The sequence below is a fragment of the Taeniopygia guttata genome, chromosome 6, assembly GCF_048771995.1.
Source record: "Taeniopygia guttata chromosome 6, bTaeGut7.mat, whole genome shotgun sequence".
Classification (NCBI taxonomy): Eukaryota; Metazoa; Chordata; class Aves; order Passeriformes; family Estrildidae; genus Taeniopygia; species Taeniopygia guttata.
Genome location: NC_133031.1, coordinates 33,198,154 through 33,215,906, shown reverse-complemented (window position 1 = coordinate 33,215,906; position 17,753 = coordinate 33,198,154). Strand labels below are relative to the sequence as shown.

The following is a 17,753-nucleotide window of genomic DNA, read 5'->3' as shown; positions in this document are numbered from 1 at the left end:
ACAGTTTTTTAAGTTTCCACCAATTCTACAGCATTCACAGTCATTCCCATGATATTAGTGTTTGATGTATGGAAAAAGAGCCAGGCTTTGAAAGGAATGGGATTAAAGTATCAGGGAAAAAAAAAAAATCAGTTGCTGTATATTTTGGCACATGGGGATACAGAAAACCTTCAACATCCTGGTAGTTTTATGACGTTTGTTTTTATATTTTTACAACATGGAGGTATTCTTTCAATAATGAAGATATTGTGTGAGGCATTGAACACATTGTCTCTTTTCAGAAGTGGGGTTTTTTTTATGATTTCCATTTCTCATCAGTATATTAATGAATAATTTCTACAAATTAACATGGGTTTTGATGAGACAAGATTTTTTTGGACATTTTTCTGTCATATTTATAGAGCAGATTTCAACTGACCTTCCAGCATCTCTGCTGTAGATTAGGAAATGGAAGTGGAGACACAGATGGGTCATGTTACTGTGAAGCTTATACATGTTTCATTTAATAAATAACTTAAATAGTGCAAAACATCCCAAAAATTTTAGGATTTAATGGGAATATTTAGTGGTTTTAATGCCAGAAATATGAAACTTAAAATGTTATAAAGTATTTTGCACTGTTGTGAGTTTTCCATAATTTCAGTAAGGATTTGTTGCTGTGGGATGGTAACTACATATTTTCCCTACTCGGAATTGTTCTTTTTTTCCCTCCCAAAAAAAGTAACAGCTGACAGGTGACACTGTTTAAAACCATTTTTTTTTTTTCTCTAGGGACAATGTCTTTTTGTGTTGCAATAAGACAGGATGATATTTAGACTTTTTCATATTTCACTTTCCCCCCAATAATTTTAAACCAATGAAGATGATTTTGTGTGAAGGGAAACAATTTTTCATAGAAGCCTGACAACCACTGGCTTGACAAATGATTACTCAGAACTCCAGACATCCCAGATGTGGCAAGTTAAGGAATGTGTCTGATGTTTTCCAAATAGACTTGTTTGTCTCTGAAAATAAATCATAATAATTAGGCTAGGAGCACATTTATCAGGAACTTCAAAGCTGAGCCATAACAGTCTTGACCTGTTTATTTTGGGTTTTTTTTCCCAGGTGAAGGGCCTGGAATGTCAAGGAGACAAAATATTATTTTCTAACCATATATCCTTTTGATACTTCAAAATGAACAAACAATAAATAACATCCATAAATAATTGAATATGTAAATTTTTAGTAACAAACACCTCTGACTTCCACAGGAACTCTTTTGGAAGATGATTAGGAATGTTTAATATTCCAAATTATTCCTTTCCATGTTTTGCAATCAGTGCATAGGCATGGAAAATACTTATCAGGAAAACTAAAATTCCTTGCAGTAGTAAATTAATCAAGTGGACACAAAACATTTACTGTGGCTTTTCTCTCTAATTTGATTTTTCTTCCACTCTTTTATCTTGCATCTGACTCATCATTTCCCAATGACTTTTTCCCTCCTCTGCAGCCTAAGGCTGCCCTTCTGCTTTTCTGTTGAAGTTTAGGTTTTCTGTTCAGAGGAGCTGTCTGGAAAGCTGATGCCTCCTGGCTTTTGTTTGGACTTGTATGAATTGATTTGTGCAGTGATTAGAAATATTTAAAATTAGTTGTTTCTCTGAGTTTTGCTTTTGAAAACCTGTTTTAAGTACACACAGGACAGTGGAATTCAGATTTCCACGTTCCTTACATGCATTGTGCCAAATCACCTCTAAATTTGAAATTCCTAAGCATGAGAAAACTTCTTTTTTGTTCTTTTCTCAGACCCAAACAATTATTACCACAGAAGAAATGAAATGACAACCACTGATAATCTGGACTTTAAGCATCACAACTACAAGGAGATGAGGCAGGTAGGCAAAGAGGCTGGGGTGTGTTGGAGGGTGGATGGGTGAGGTTTTTCAACCCTGTGAAATCCCAATTCCACAAAAATTAATATATTATTTTAATTTAAAAATATTATTATATTCTGTCTGCAATATGTTTTTAAAATATTTTATCTGTTTTAATCTATTAAAATAAGCAGTCCAATAAAGTCCCAAAGTCTTAATTTGTACATAAATTAACCTGAAATAGGTGACACTATGTGACAGAGGAAGAATTTTCATATAGTGTGCCAATCTTTTTCTTCCATATGTATTTAAGTGGTGAATGACACAGTGGTTTCTCCTTCTAGATTTGACTCTGATTTAGCCATCAGTTTTCTCATATATTTCAGTGGGCTTGAATAATCAGAATAAACTCTGGAGTCCAATTCCATATTCACAGTTGTGAAAATTAGCAAAAATTCTCCAGAAACACCAGGGAAAAAAACCTCTGCTCGTATAATTTTAAATCTACCAGCCTTGTTAATCTTGTTCCTTTAACTTCAAACAAGCTCTTGCCTTTGTTATTGTTTTTAATCTTGCTTCATATCACCACAGACACAAGTGTGGGCTGTCCCGAAGAAATATTTCTGCCCACTTTCTCTTCAAATATAAAGATAATATGTTTGGACTTGGTGTGTGTGAATCACTTGCTATGTGCTGGATTTGCAGTGTATTTATACTGCATGAATCACCACTGGGTTTTATTGAGCAATTGTGTACTGAGTCACACGTTTATTTTGGTAGAGATTTCATGGCCTATATTTCTTAGCACAAAGATTAGACGAGTAGGAACTCAATTGGCATAATTACTGTCAAGAACAATAAAACAAAATGTATTTAGGTTGTCATTGCAGGTTGGTCAGGTTAGAAATATCTTGGGGAAAAGAACACAGCTTTAAACCAGAATGTTTTTGCACTCTTCATACTCAAATGGAAAATCTGTGACTGTAGTTGAAAATTGTGAACTGTATGCTCTCCCAATTTCTGTTTTCTTCTGTGTCAAAATAGTTATATTTTTTAATGCTCATTGGATTTTAATTGCTGGTGGGCAGAATATTGTGGGTTGCATTGCAACAAGTCTTACATTCCCAAAACTATTCTCAAAACTTCAGTGCAAAATGGAATAACTGCAAGAGGCAACTTCTTATTAAAAACAAACAAATAACAACAACAAAAATCAAAACCGCCCCCAACCCCCAAAATATACATTATTGTCACTTTTCATGGCTACTTCACTACAAAGCATCTTAGAAAAATGCTTTTCTTTGATTTATGATCAGCACTGGAGGAGGAGGAGATGGTGTTCCCTGGGCCATGTTTTGGAAGCATCACATTACATTGCAATAAGTCAAGTATTTGTGAGAGGGAGGGATTTTCTCAGGGTCAGCTGATTTTAATAGAACTCTCTGGTTAGGAAAATGAAATTTATGGCTCCAGTTTTCTCCTTATAAAAGAGCATTCAATATTTTTCTTCCAGTCAGTGGGAGCCCTTACTGTGTTTTGTATGCAGGATTGTTTCACAGCCCAAAATGTCTCTTATTTGTTCATTTCTATGTATGTATTTGTATATATTCATGTGGTATAGCTGTTACATGTTTGATGTGGATATTTGAGTACAAACTTGTCTTTGAGACAACAAACCCAGATCATAGGTGAAATATTGTACCATTTGTAGGAAATGGGAATGAGAAGATCAAATATGAAATATGTTAAATTTCAGCATTGTATTTCCATTAACTCCATTGCATTGCATGTCACCAAGAGTCACAGTAAATGTTACTAAAAAGGCTCTAATGCAATAAACGTTCTTTGAATCAGAAAATAATCACATGTTTGCAATTAAAGAGATGATGGAGAGTTGGCTGAGGCCAATACAAATATTTCCACTGAATGTAACATACTTTGAACTTGGTTCTGGACATTTTTCTCGCTATTAATGAGCATTTCCATACTTTCAACCACTTTTCTAAATTGATGTTCCTGGTATCCTGTGAGCACTGGAATGCCAGGCACATCAGGAAAGCTTCTGCACGTGGAAGTTTCAGAGACAGCTCTGAGGCAACACGCTCATATTCCTTATTTCTGCTGCATGGATGCAGGGAAACATCAGCCAGCTCAGTTGGCTTCAATTTGAAGAAGGTGTGAGGAGAGAAATTAGTAAACACAGCTCTGAGTCAGTAACATTATTTATACAGTAGGGTTTTAGCCTTTAGCTAAAATAGAACTGCTTTTAATGCAATATCTCTACTTGCTGGCAGAGGGAAAAAAAATTTCATATTTCTATTGAAATGTGGCAGCCTGCAAAATAAATGCATTTCTGTGCACTGACACCCTGGGTCACCTTATCTATAGTACCTCACAGAGTGTGGTTGTTTTAATCACTCTCCATTATTTTAATTACTCTCCATGGCATAATGTTTTAAAAAGGAGATAGCAGAGCTATAAATTCATGAACTAAACATAAAGTTATTACAACTAAGAGGTAATCAGAGAAGCAAATGAAGAGTTTGTGCCACATCAAATTTAGAACGAACCAACTTATTGTGGATCTATTTTGATGCTTCATTGTCTAAATATGTTCTTTTTTTTTCTCTCTTTTTTTTTTTTTTTTTTTTTTTTTTTTTTTGTTGGCAGCTGATGAAAACTGTGAATAAAATGTGCCCAAATATTACAAGAATTTATAATATTGGAAAAAGCAACCAAGGACTGAAGCTGTATGCAGTCGAGATTTCTGACAACCCAGGAGAACACGAAGTTGGTTAGGATTTTAATCTTAACTAAATCTGTTGAAGGGGTGTTGGGATTTGGCTTTTCCCCCCCTCCTCTTTCTCTGTATCTGCACTAATTATCACTGATGGAATTATATTCATAGCAGCAAAGATTTCAAATGTATGTGGGAAGAACCTCAGCGCTGTATTTCTAAATTGGGAAGGGGAGGGTGAGCAAAAATAGAGGACATTTTGAATGTGGGATCAAATTCTTTAATGATCATTCTTCACAGTAATAAAATAAAAGTGAACTTTAATACTGGGGAATGGATTTTAGTCATGGGATTGATGTAGTTTTGGATAGAAATTTACCTTAATGCATTGCAAGCAGGGACAGGTCAAATCTCCAAATAATTTTTCACTCATGAGGTCTGGAGTTCAATTTCCTACAATGATATAATTCTTCAGCATAGAAAGTAATTCATTCTTTGGTCCTTCTCACTGTGATAATGCCTGGGACAGTTGTTGGAATAAAGGAATTTTGTGCTTTGCTCTACCCATGAATACCCTGATAATGTGTTTAGATTGGTTGTTAGGAAAATTCTCTTCTAGCAAATTATTTTTCATGTGACTTTTAGACCATCAAAACTTTTAAAATCTACCTCTAACATGTTGAATATGTGAGTATAATAAGATATGCTTAATCAAATATGGATTTTAGAGGTTTTACACAGTGGCTTTGGATATCACTAATACATAAGCCTGTTCTAAAATAGCAACAGAAAGCAATTTATTTCCCTAAAGTGACATTTTCACCACTCATCTGTGCAGCTGAGACATTTCTCCAACACCCCTTAAGTGAAACGTTGCTGATTGACATCGATGCCATTTGATAGAGATTTGAGTTGCTGCTCTGACTACAACTCTGCTCTGTGTTTTTGGATTTTTTTTTCCACAGGGGAGCCAGAATTCCACTACATTGCAGGAGCTCATGGGAATGAAGTGCTTGGACGAGAGCTAATCCTTCTGCTGATGCAGTTCATGTGCCAGGAATACCTGGCTGGGAATCCACGCATTGTACACCTCATCCAGGACACCAGAATCCACCTGCTGCCCTCAGTGAACCCTGATGGATATGACAAGGCCTACAAAGCGGTAATTAGGATTATGAACACATCTTCTTTCCAGTAGATGAATCAAAAGTGCTCCTCTTGTCTTCATTTTCTTCAAAGATCACGTTTTACGAGTGATCGAAATTTAAAAATGAAAAGATGGGCGCGTCAAAGTAAACACAAACTATCTTGGGAGAAAGCTGAAAGAAGCAGTATTTGGTGTGATGTGGGCTAACAGGAAAATGTACATGAAAGGAGGGTCTCAAAGATTGCCAGAACAAACCATTCTGGGGTGTAGGGAACCATGGGAACACCATTATGGAAAATGGAAAATCCATGCAATCTGTTCCTCATGTGAAAATTTGCATTCCTCTGCAGCTGAAATTTAATAGTATGCCTTTAAGAAGAGCATAATGTGATGGGCATCGTAATAATTCAGTCTGGATGAAGACAGACACCAGGAAAAGTTGTAGGGGCTGGTCAAATGCACTGGAAAATCTTCCAGAGCAGTCTGCAGAAGACCTGAACAGGAAAGTCAAAATCATAGTCATGGGAGGAAATGTCTGCTGTCTCCATTGAGAGATATATTTTGGCTAACCTCAAGTAAATTTTCATGGGTTTTCCTTCACCTCATTCAACATTCCATTCAAAATTTTTAAAAAAGTGCCAATGATTTAATTCAGTTAATTAAATAATTAATTTTCCATTTCTCTGTGTAGAATTACCTCTGGCACATTCCCAAACATTCTGCAGGGGGCTCACAGGTTTCTGTATTCCGAATGAACATTAATATTTTTTTCCTTGCTTTTTCTATTTCTTTTTTTTTTTTATCTAAGGGTTCAGAACTGGGGGGTTGGTCTCTGGGACGATGGACTCAGGACGGCATTGACATCAACAATAACTTCCCTGACTTAAACTCTCTGCTCTGGGAGTCAGAAGATCAGAAGAAGAGTAAAAGAAAAGTTCCAAACCATCACATCCCAATCCCTGACTGGTACCTGTCTGAAAATGCCACTGTGAGTAAGGCCAGGAGAGGGGACACAAGGGCTGGGATGTGCTGAGAGAGTGAGATTTACATTTCTGCAGAAATTAATAACCTGGGAGTGAAGTTCCACACCTGATCTAAGTCAATAATTCCCTTTATGTCACTGGAAATAAAAATGCACCACAAAAGCACCATTTTCTCCCAGGATTTAGAGGCAGATCTTGAGGAAGAAACTGTATCCTAGAGGATTTTCTTTCCCATCAGTAAGAACTTGAATGACTCAAACCCCAACTTTTAGGTAGCAAGGTAGACGAGGAGAAGCACAGCATGAGCATAGCTGTGTGGATCAGGCTTCTCCCAAGTTTTGTGATATAGATGAGCTCTTTGAAAACTCACTCACAGATTTTATTCTCTTACTTGAAATATATTCTTATCTCAAAAAACACAGCAACACAGCAACAGATCCGGTATATGCAAATCCCATGCTGTGGCTTATGTTAAAGTTGTTTATTGGATTGTAGCTCCAGAAATGTAACTTATTTTGACCTGACCTTTTAAATATAATGGCAGCTATTTATAGCAGCTTCACTGTGGCAGTTTTTACTACTTTAGAATCACACAATCATGAAATAGTTACAGTTTAAAGGGGCCTCTGGAGATCAATGGAAGGCAGGGTCACCTGGTGCAGGTGACACAGGAGCACATCCAGGTGGGTTTGGAATGTTTCCAGAGAGAGAGACTCCATGATCTCCCTGTGCAGCTGTTCCAGCACTCTGCTAGCCTCATGGAAAAGTTCATCCTCCTCTTGAGGTGAAACTTCCTGTGTTTTAATTTATGGCCATTATTTCTATATTTACAATCCCTTATTTTGGAAACAAATAGAGGGAGCAATGTCACCATCTGACACCTCTGTCTGTTCCTGCTCTTGGCCTCACTCAACACAGATGTTCCTGTTCCTTACACTGCTGATGTGAAGGTTTTGTTAGCTCTTAAGGGATATCTGTGACCTCCCAAGGATGGCTGATAAGCACCATAATTTAAAGAAGGCCTTCTCCTTGCCCACATCCCTTCTGCTGGCCCCTCACGCTCAGGAACTCCTGAGCTCTCTTTTTGAAACAGCACAATCAGACTTCCAGGCTGAACCAGAGCCGCTGTGACTTTTTCTCCCAGGTGGCGGTGGAGACGCGGGCAATCATCGCCTGGATGGAAAAAATCCCTTTTGTGCTGGGTGGCAACTTGCAGGGGGGAGAGCTGGTGGTGGCCTATCCCTATGACATGGTGAGATCCATGTGGAAAACCCAGGATTACACGCCCACCCCGGACGACCACGTGTTCCGCTGGCTGGCCTACTCCTACGCCTCCACGCACCGCCTGATGACGGATGCCAGGAGGAGAGCCTGCCACACTGAGGACTTCCAGAAGGAGGATGGCACTGTCAATGGAGCCTCGTGGCACACTGTGGCTGGAAGTAAGTGGTAGAAGCTCCAATTAGCGTTACCTTGCTAATTAGGGTAAAGCCAGCACTGCCCGGTGTACATTGCAGCAGCAGGGGTGGTGAAATGTGCGTTCTAAGAGGAATATTTTCAGATGTCATTACTGTTATTAATACCTGGTGACTACTTCTTTTGCAGCCAATTTTTCCAAAAATGCACATGCAGTATATTAGCTTTAAGAACTCTGTGCACTCAAGACAGTTTGTCAGGAAGAAACCAGCCCAGTCTAAACCCCCACACAAGGTGACAAGAAGAAAACTGCTGCCAAGCATCACAACCAGTGTCAGAGCTGAAGCAGGGGCTTCAGGGAATTATTCCAGTGGCTCTCAGATAAGGAAATACTGATTTCAGCCTCCTGCTGACTGAACTAAGCCTCAGATCAGCTCTCACTCACATTTGCTGGGAGTTGCAATGAAATGCCATAAAAAGCTACTGTTTGCCTGCTACTCTCCTATTTCTAGAACACCTAGATGTCCGTACACTTAAATTTTGCATGGGCTCCACAGGCATTCCTGCTGCCAGGATAAATCACAGCCTGGATCAATCTCCCCACACCCAAGCCTGTCACCCTGTTAAGGAGCACAGAGTGGAAGCCATAGCCTATGGTGTGGCCAAAAACCTCAAATTCCAGGAAAGCCCAATTAGAAGCCCATTTTTAACAGCATTAGGCATGTTTGCCTTTGCTCAAAATCCTCATGTGTTTCTAAGTGCATCAGTCAAACAACATATTCCCTGAAATTAGGAAGTGAGACAGGCATCTGCCACCAGTGGGCTGACAACAGGAACAGCACTAATGGCAAACAGATGCAGGCCAGTGACTCTGAAATCCACGTTTAGCTGAACCTGGCTCATGTTTGGAACTTGCAGGTACTTCCACTGCATAAACATTTCAGGATTTTGGACATGGCTTTTATGGCTTTTATATTGGCCCATGTGGAGTTAGTGCTGGCCAGCCTTTAAAGACTACAGTTGAGAATTAGCTTTTCAAATATTTTTTTTTTCAGCAGGTTAAAAAGTGTTGGGTGAATCTGGGGGGGAAACCTTGAACTCTTAGGTCTGACAGTACATTCCCATGCATTTCTGCTGATTCTAAAGCATGCTCTGAGAGCTAACTTGGCCACTTAATTATCTAATTTATGAATTTAATTTTCATGAGTGCTACAGAAACATCATTATGAGTCAATCCAGAAAATATGACTTTGGCCTTGTAACTAACAGCTGTCACAATGAGTTCCATTAAGTAAAGATGGACAATATGGATGCTGAATATTACCCTGATTTCTTAGGACCAATTACATTTTGGATTTGTTTCATCTGATTTCTTTATTTCTTGATGATGTTGTAATTACGATTTATATCCTGCTCTGTTACATTATGGTAAGACCTCCAAAAAAGTGCTTGCAGAAGCTCTCCCACCCATCCTTTTGTGTGAGTGGCATCTCCTCATTGAAACTGCCTGTCCCCTCTCTCCTCATCCATCTGCTTCCTTGCAGTGGTCCTGCACAGAAACTTCTCACTGCTTATGCCATGGGATAATTTAAATGGGATTTTTCTAATTTCATGTCAGTCCTTAGAGAAGCACGTGTACCACAGATACCCAGCACCTCCTCATGCCTTTAAAACCCAGCCATGATATTTCAGAAAATGCAAGTTCTTCAGCAATTTTACATATAAAATTTCTGCACTGGATGAACTGCACAGAGGAAAAAAGGGATTGATTTAATTTTATATCCTGTGTTTTGGAGGCTGGATTTGCATGTTCAGGCACTCAGAGTCGCTCTTGGCAACACAAAGCCATTTCTTAAATACATGTATTAAAACTGAGCAATTAGTGTGTATGGCAAAACATTTCACAGCAGATTAATCAGAATGTTATACAGTATGTGAGGGGAAAATAATTGTGGCTGTTTCTCAAGTGGAGGGGAAGCACATTTATGTAGAGTAGCATATGCCACTGGCTGATGTTTAGGTTTTCCCCATCAACAAAAGTGAAAAGTTTAACATCTGTATTATATAATCCTCCTGCTCTGCTTCCAGAAGGCACTGAGGGCTCATTAAATACTTGACTACTGCTCTGTGCTAATTGGACAGGAGCAGGGATTTTGGGTTAACTCTTCTTGGTAAGAGGCACTCGGTGAATGCAACTTCTCCTGATCTTTGCTATTTAAAACATAACAATTAATGATCATTAACAAACATATTTTAAAATATTTTCCTATGAGAAGTGCAGGTGGAACAAGAAATGAAGCTCACAGAATTTCTTCCTTTGGTGTTCATGTTCTGTATCTTATTATCTGTGTGAGAGTGGAGAACTAATAAGGAGGAAAAATAATGGTGAGAAACAGGAGGAGAAACCTTGAGAATGGAAATGTTTGAGCTCTGTATGTAAAGACAGCCCTCCTTAGTGCCCCAGACCTTTGCAAAGGTTACAGTGGCCTCAGTAATGCAGAATTAAACTGCAGCTCCTCAGAAAGTGGAGGCACTGAGGTTCCTGGGGCTTGATTAGGACATATTTCTGATGGAAATCCCAATTGCAGAGCAACAGTGCAGATCCCAGTCTTCTGCAGCACTGTGATAGGGAGAAAAGACTCTTTCATTTCTTACAAACTACAGACACCATATGTAACATAAAATAATTATTACTGCCTTGATTTTTCTGGCTTTTCTATCTGCTAGATTGCTCAGGGAGGAAAACAGACTGAGGAACTATTTCACCAACTGTTCTGATAAATCTCTTTTACATAACAACCCCTGTGAGCACAGCTCTGTGTCCTGGCATTCAGGGTTCTATCAGATGGGAATTCTGTGAATTGGGTAAACAGCTGCACCTCCCTGCCACCCAACACAGACAATTCCATTTCCACCCAGGGCACTCATAAGGGACAGCTGCTCCATGGGCAATGTCCAGGATTAGGAATGCTTAGTGCTTTCTTAAAAAAGCACATTGTTTTCTTGTAGAGAGAGACATTTCTGCTGGTTGTGTCCCCATCTTCTCCATCAATAGAATCCCAGAAGGTTTGGGTTGGAAGGGACCTTAAAGCCCATCGAGTTCCACCCCTACTTGGAGCAACTTTTCACTATCCCAGATTGCTACAAGCCCTGTTGTCTTGGTTTGAAAAGCCAGGGGTCTGCTAAGGAAAGCAGGAGCCTCCCCTGAAATGGAAAATGGAAACTCCCTCCCTCTGAATTATTATAATTTTGAGGGGTGCTCAGGCAAAGATATAGTAATAGGAATAAATAGGAATAGGAATAGGAATAAATAGGAATAGGAATAAATAGGAATAAATGTTCTTTAGTAGGGAAGAAAATAAAAATAAAATAAAAAATGCAGCGATACAAAACAATCCTGCCAGAGTCAGAGCAGCCCTGTCCCCCTGTGGGTCAGGGAGGTGGCAGCAGTCCCATCCCAGGGTGGCTCAGCCCTCCTGCAGTGCCAGCTGTGCTTCTGCTGGAGCAGGATCCTGCACAAGGGGGGAGTTTTCCTCTGGAGCTCCAGGGCTGGAGGAGATGGGCCTGGACTCCTCTGGGAATGCAGTGGGGAAGAAAGCTGCTCCTCTGGGAATGCAGTGGGAAGAAAGCTGCTCCTCTGGAAATGAAGTGGGAAGAAAGCTGCTCCCCTGGGAATGCAGGGGGCAAAGGCTGCTGTGCTGTTCCCAGGTCAGATTGTATCCAGGTAGGAATGCTTGGCTCCTCCCCTGGGCAGAGCATCTCCCCATGGGATGATGGAATTTTCTCAGCCATGAAGGGACGCTCAGTGGCCATGAACAGAAGATAATTAATAATTAATGGACCATGAACAGCAGATATCTCCTGGAGGGAGGATTTGTTGTGGAAGAGATAAAGAAAACTGCCCAATGAACAGAGAGAACTGCCCCAGCCATCTGACAGATGGCAACAGAACACACACCTCCTGCCCCTGCCACATCTTCCAACCCAGGACACCTGCCCAACCTGGCCTTGAGCACTCTGGTGCCTTGTTAGAGAGCCTTTTGCATTTCTAAAACCTTTTTGCCCTTCCAAATCTGTGGGCTAAGCCAGCTGGATGAATACCCAACTTGTGTTTATAGAAGTTCCATTAATTTGCATAAAAACTGAGGTCTGATCAATAGATTAAAAAGGCCATGAAGTTGTTCCCTTTTTCCCCAATATTGACAGGCATCAATGACTTCAGCTACCTGCACACAAACTGCTTTGAGCTCTCCATCTATGTTGGCTGTGACAAATATCCCCACGAGAGCGAGCTGCCAGAGGAGTGGGAAAACAACCGCGAGTCCCTGATTGTTTTTATGGAGCAGGTATTCACCTGGTATTTTTTGTTTGGATTTAACTGTTTATTAGTTTTTATTTATATGACAGTTTTGTAAGTTGTGAGTTTTAGAGTATTTTATTGATCAACTAAAAAATGGAGTTGTATTTTTATGGTTTTTTAAGGATAAATTTTCAAATAAGAAATTATACTTACATTATTTTTATTTTTAACTCAATTACTTGGGTTTTGTAATGTGGACTTTTTTATTTAATGATATAATACTACTTAAATTTATGAAGAAGAAGGTGAAAAGAAGGTAAAGAAGAAGGATATTTCTGTTTTAAAACTTTTTTTATTTTATATATATTATTATATTCTAAAACTTTGTTTTCTATTTTGTGATATTATACACTTTTATTTAAACTACACACTTACAATTTTAATTTTATTATTCAATTTTTGAAGTTTTTAAATAATTTTAGGTTAAATGTAGTGGTTTTTGGGGGTCAGTGTCTGATAGTACAAAGTCTAAACTTCTTAGCAACTAGGGTTCCAACACCTATTTGTTTTTTTGTATGACTAATTATGTGATTATTTTTGATAGACATTCACTTCAGCCAGTCTGGTTTGACTTCAGGGAATAAAGTAATGAAGCTTCTGAAAATTTGATGTGGGTGCTGAGGTTGCCAGAAAGGGCTGCTAGAAAAAGACCCCAATATTGTGTCTGTTGCTTCATCTGTTCTGTGTACTTGTACCTTGTATTTGGTGCCTTGGGAATCCTAACAAAATTCCCAAACTGATTCACAAGTTAATGCCTGAAAGGCTGCTACAGGGTTAATAATGATATTCCACAATGCTGTGAGCCATAAAGTAGGAATATAAAATTAGAATTCACTTATGGAATTAAAGATTCATTGTAAGTTCCTAGGAATACTACTGTTCTTTGCTGTGCAATATTTACTTGCTTTTTTTATTCTTTTCCCAGGTCCATCGTGGCATCAAAGGCATTGTGAAAGATGTGCATGGAAAGGGAATCCCAAATGCTGTAATTTCAGTGGAAGGTGTTAACCATGACATTCGCACAGGTAAAAAAAAAAAAAACCCACAATAAAAATGCAAAACATCAGTGCAAAAGAACAGATTTGTGGTTTAAAAACAAACCCACTGAGCCATGTTCCTAAGTACCACATCCACATGTGTTTTGAATGTTAATTTTATGTATTTTTATCTCTTTACTGGTGTTTTCTGTGCTTTATTTGCTGCCACTTCCATGTGCTTTGCCACTGAGGTAGAGTGGCAGATTTGGACACATAAACTGATTTCAGGCCACGGAATATAATAGAGCTTTGTGACTTCCAAATCTTTAATGTTTGCCACAAGAGGTGATCTGAGCCAACATTGAATCTTGGAATATCTAACTTAGTTTATGATTAATTTAGTGCTACCGTGTCTCCATTGTAAAAGAAAGCATTGAATGACAGATACTTAATTAGGCAATAATCATTCTGCCTTAAATATTTCAAAATGGAACCACTGGGAAATGACAGTGGGAATTAAAGTAATCAGCTGTTTTTTCTTGTCTTGGAAGCCTTGGCAGTGCTGAAAGTCTGCCATAAATTGTGGGTTGTATTGCTCTGTTAACAAAATTAATGTATTGCTCTGAGTTAATGCAATATGTGATTAATCTCCAGCTCTCTGTACTCTGGATTGTCATGTGAAAAAAAAAAAATAAAGTGCAATAAATGTGCAAGATCCCAAAATCCACCTTGTAACACTCAGGGAATCTTGCAGCTATTTACAACTTGACTTATTGCTGAGCCTCTATGGCTCAGGGCCATCTGCACTTGTTAGTAAAAATAAAATTACTTATTTTGTTCCCTTTAATTTTTCTTTTTAATGAGACATTTAAGCTCACACTCTGGAATAACTGTGGAGATGGGAACATAAAATTCTATCTTGTTCCATATTATCCAGATAACAATACACATCTCATTAGTCCCTGAAACTAGAGGATTTATGCTGGAGCCAAAAAGCTAAAATGACATGTATAACTCCAGAGAAAGAAGGCAAATTGTCAGCAGTCTTCTTTCATTTATACCTTTTAAAATGAAAAATGTGCCCATTTAAACCTCTGAGTTGCCTTGATATAAAAATAGGCCAGGCAGGAGAATTATGGCCAATATCTCTATTCACAAAAGTTTTGTTTCAAGTGAGCTGAGCTCTGCTGTTTCACTGCTGCATTAATGTCGTCAGCTGCCCCGTAGAGCCAGACAGAAGTTGCCTGTAAAAGCCCTGTAATAACATTTAAAGATTTGAGAAAATTCCTTTGCTTCTTCCTGTGGGCTGAAATAAAAGCAGCTTGGTTTGGCTTTCTCCTGGATACAATATTCCTGATGGAAGGAGAGGGATGCTGGCATTCAGCTGACACCATTAATGGGCTAATTGAAGGCATTGATTCCAAGAGCAAGAGCTTTGTGGGGAATTATTCCAGCATTTTCCCTCAATGCAGATGTAACTATTGATTAAGTCTGAGTGATTCCATGTTGTTACAGTCAGATTTGGGCTGGACTCAGTGAGAAAACTTCTAGAAAAAGAGTTTGGTTGGGTGAACAAATGCACTTTTCCCCCTCCATGGTGCCAAGGCAGATTTGGGGGTTGCTTCCTGTAATTTGGGAAACGATAAAGTAAATATTAAATGTGCAGTTTCTTCCTGGTGAAACACTTCTGTGTCACAGCCAGACTTCAAAGACAGATGCTTCTGTGTGGTTTTTGAACCAAAGTGTAATTAATTTAATTTCACACAGTGTCCAGAGAAATTTTTATTAATATCTTTGTAAGTTTGCAGTGATTTCAGTATACTTTGTGTACCAAAAGCAAAGGATTTTGAAGTAGCATTTATTAATAGTTAATATATTAAATATATTTATATAGTAATTTTTTTTTAATTAGTCCAAGCTAAGCATAATTCTGGTATTACAACTCTGAAACCTCACTCCTGGCTGCCAAGTCTATACAGAAAAGTTGAGTTTAAGTTGTTACATGCTTTGGGTATGCAGCACTATGGCCAGGTTTCCTGGAGAGTCTTTTGTTGGCAAAAAAGCATTAGAAATATATTTATAATGTATTTAAATCAGATCAGTTTGGTACTTTTAAATGTAAAAATTGCTTTTGCACTTTTACAATTACTTAATTGTGACTAAGGACTGTCCTATCAGGCTCAAAGGACATTTCTCTTAACTGTAAAATTTATGGAGTAGTCTGACATATTAAATTCATAGCAATGCTATCTTTGTCCTGTAATGCATTGTTATTTTGTCTAAGCAGACATGGCAATCCTCTTCCAGCCCCAGTAGGTGGGTATGGATGCAGTCTGCCTCCAGCCTGCTCCCACTGGAACCTATTATTTCAGCCAACCTATTATTTACTAAATTTATCCGTGTTTTAATTGTGTTTCTTTTTGCCATCTGTTCTGAAATATTTTTTTTTAACTGGATTTAATCTGATTTTCAAAAAACCCCAACCTTTTAGCCTGGTATTAAATTCTGGGCACTGGCAGCTGACAGAAATACTCCTGTCTGCTTGCTTCTAAGTGGAAAGAAGGAAAAGTGCATCCTGCTGAAGGCTTAATACCCAGCTTTGCAATAAATTCCCAGTGAGGTGTGAATGTGTAGGTTTATTCCTGGCCCTGTGTGGGGTTGTGATGAAGTGACTGTTAAATGTGTCAGAAAAATGTGGGTCAGGTTTGCAGTCCTGGGGCTAAAGCCAGGCTGGGAGCAGGGATGTGATCACAGCCACACACGGGGGGATGCAGAGCCCTCTGCCTGCCCAGAGCAATTTATTTACAGCTAAAAATGAGCCCTTGGGGATAAATAGGAGGAATTTGGGCAGATTTGTGGTTTGGTTTTTTGTTCAGCTTCCAACAGTCCCAGTGGTGAGGGAGAACTGAATAAAGAGCCTCTCTTAGAGCCTTTCCTAAAAATGCCCGAGTCATGAGGAGCAGAAAATTTGGGCCTTATTATCACCCCAAATGCGGTCAAATTGACTTAAAAACACCCTGATCATATTGAGATCTAAGAATGGACCTGATCAGGTACAATTCTGGCACACTCAGAGGCTGCTCTATCAGGGTATAGTCAATATTGCCATTTGTTAACACTTGCTGTTTGTAAACAGATTTTTTATTTTACCAAACCCTAAATTAAAACGCTTTTTCTTTTAACAGGCTGACCAGCCTGACACTTCCCCAAATATAATATCTTTATGCAAATCATCTTCAGTTTTTGCTACACTACTCTGCACTGCCAGTGAGCCCAGGCTGGTGTTAGTAAGGCTGTCAGGTCTCATCAGTGCTAAAAAACCCCAACCCCTCCTCATGCAGAAGATGTTCCATTTCTATTTTTACATGGAATTGCATATTTGAATTTGTACTTTCATTCACAGGGAGTTTCTCTAGGACAGAGTGCAAAACTAATTTTAGGTAATAGTTTTTCCCCTTTTTCAATTTACAGCTAAGAATACTCAGTGGTTAAAATCATATTTAAAAGAGTCCTAAAACGATCTTGTTGCAATATGGGTACATAAAATGGGTATATATGAGATCATTCATGGGGAAAAAGAAGAAACCAAAAACTCCGATTCAATGAGGTGTTAAAATACATTTTTATGAGTAGGTTAGTTGATTGCAAGAGCTTGGTTTGTGCATTTACATTTAACCAGGTAGTTAAACATCCTGGTGAATTTACTTTGTAGGAAAATCAGTGTTATAAACCCCAATGTAAGGCTTAATAGAAAGGAGTTTTTTTTACACCTCAAAGTGAGTTGATATTATGTATTCACAGAATTTTTCTAACAATTAGCACCAAAATCTGTGTCCTGGCAGTCTGATCAGGGTTGTGTGATGTGGATATTTCACTGGGGCTCCTCTGGACCCCTCAATTAGGATTAGTTTGGGAAAGGTCTTTTCTACCCCATGGGAATCACCACATTTTGCTTCAGGCCTTTCCAATTGCCAAAGACCTACAGCTGGTTTGCTTTTTGTATCATTTGGAAAATATTGTTGATGTGTGTTTTTCTCTAGGGTTTGCAGGACAAGGAAATAATGCCCTGATTTTTAAAAGTGTTAAGTTTTCTTTTATAGTTCTTTTGAAAGTGTTAAAGTTCTCATAAAACTTCTTTAGCCTTCTGATGATGTTTACATATTTGAGAGTCAGAGTTTCTACACAATTTCATGTAAAAATGGAATAGTTTACATAATTCTCTGTGGGTGGAGAGAAATGATTGATTGATCTTTGGACCAGTGTGGTTGAAGAGGTGA

At 38.6% G+C, this 17,753-nt stretch overlaps 1 protein-coding gene across 1 annotated transcript in view; it reads left to right on the top strand.

Moving 5' to 3' along the window:
• Positions 1-17,753, top strand: part of CPXM2 (carboxypeptidase X, M14 family member 2) — a 71,316-nt gene that overhangs the window by 50,168 nt on the left and 3,395 nt on the right. Inside the window, exons 6-12 of the mRNA XM_030276587.4 lie at positions 1,789-1,877; positions 4,527-4,650; positions 5,559-5,755; positions 6,549-6,728; positions 7,868-8,165; positions 12,346-12,485; positions 13,425-13,524. Coding sequence (XP_030132447.4) covers positions 1,789-1,877; positions 4,527-4,650; positions 5,559-5,755; positions 6,549-6,728; positions 7,868-8,165; positions 12,346-12,485; positions 13,425-13,524 — 1,128 coding nt within the window. The remainder of the gene's footprint in view (positions 1-1,788; positions 1,878-4,526; positions 4,651-5,558; positions 5,756-6,548; positions 6,729-7,867; positions 8,166-12,345; positions 12,486-13,424; positions 13,525-17,753) is intronic.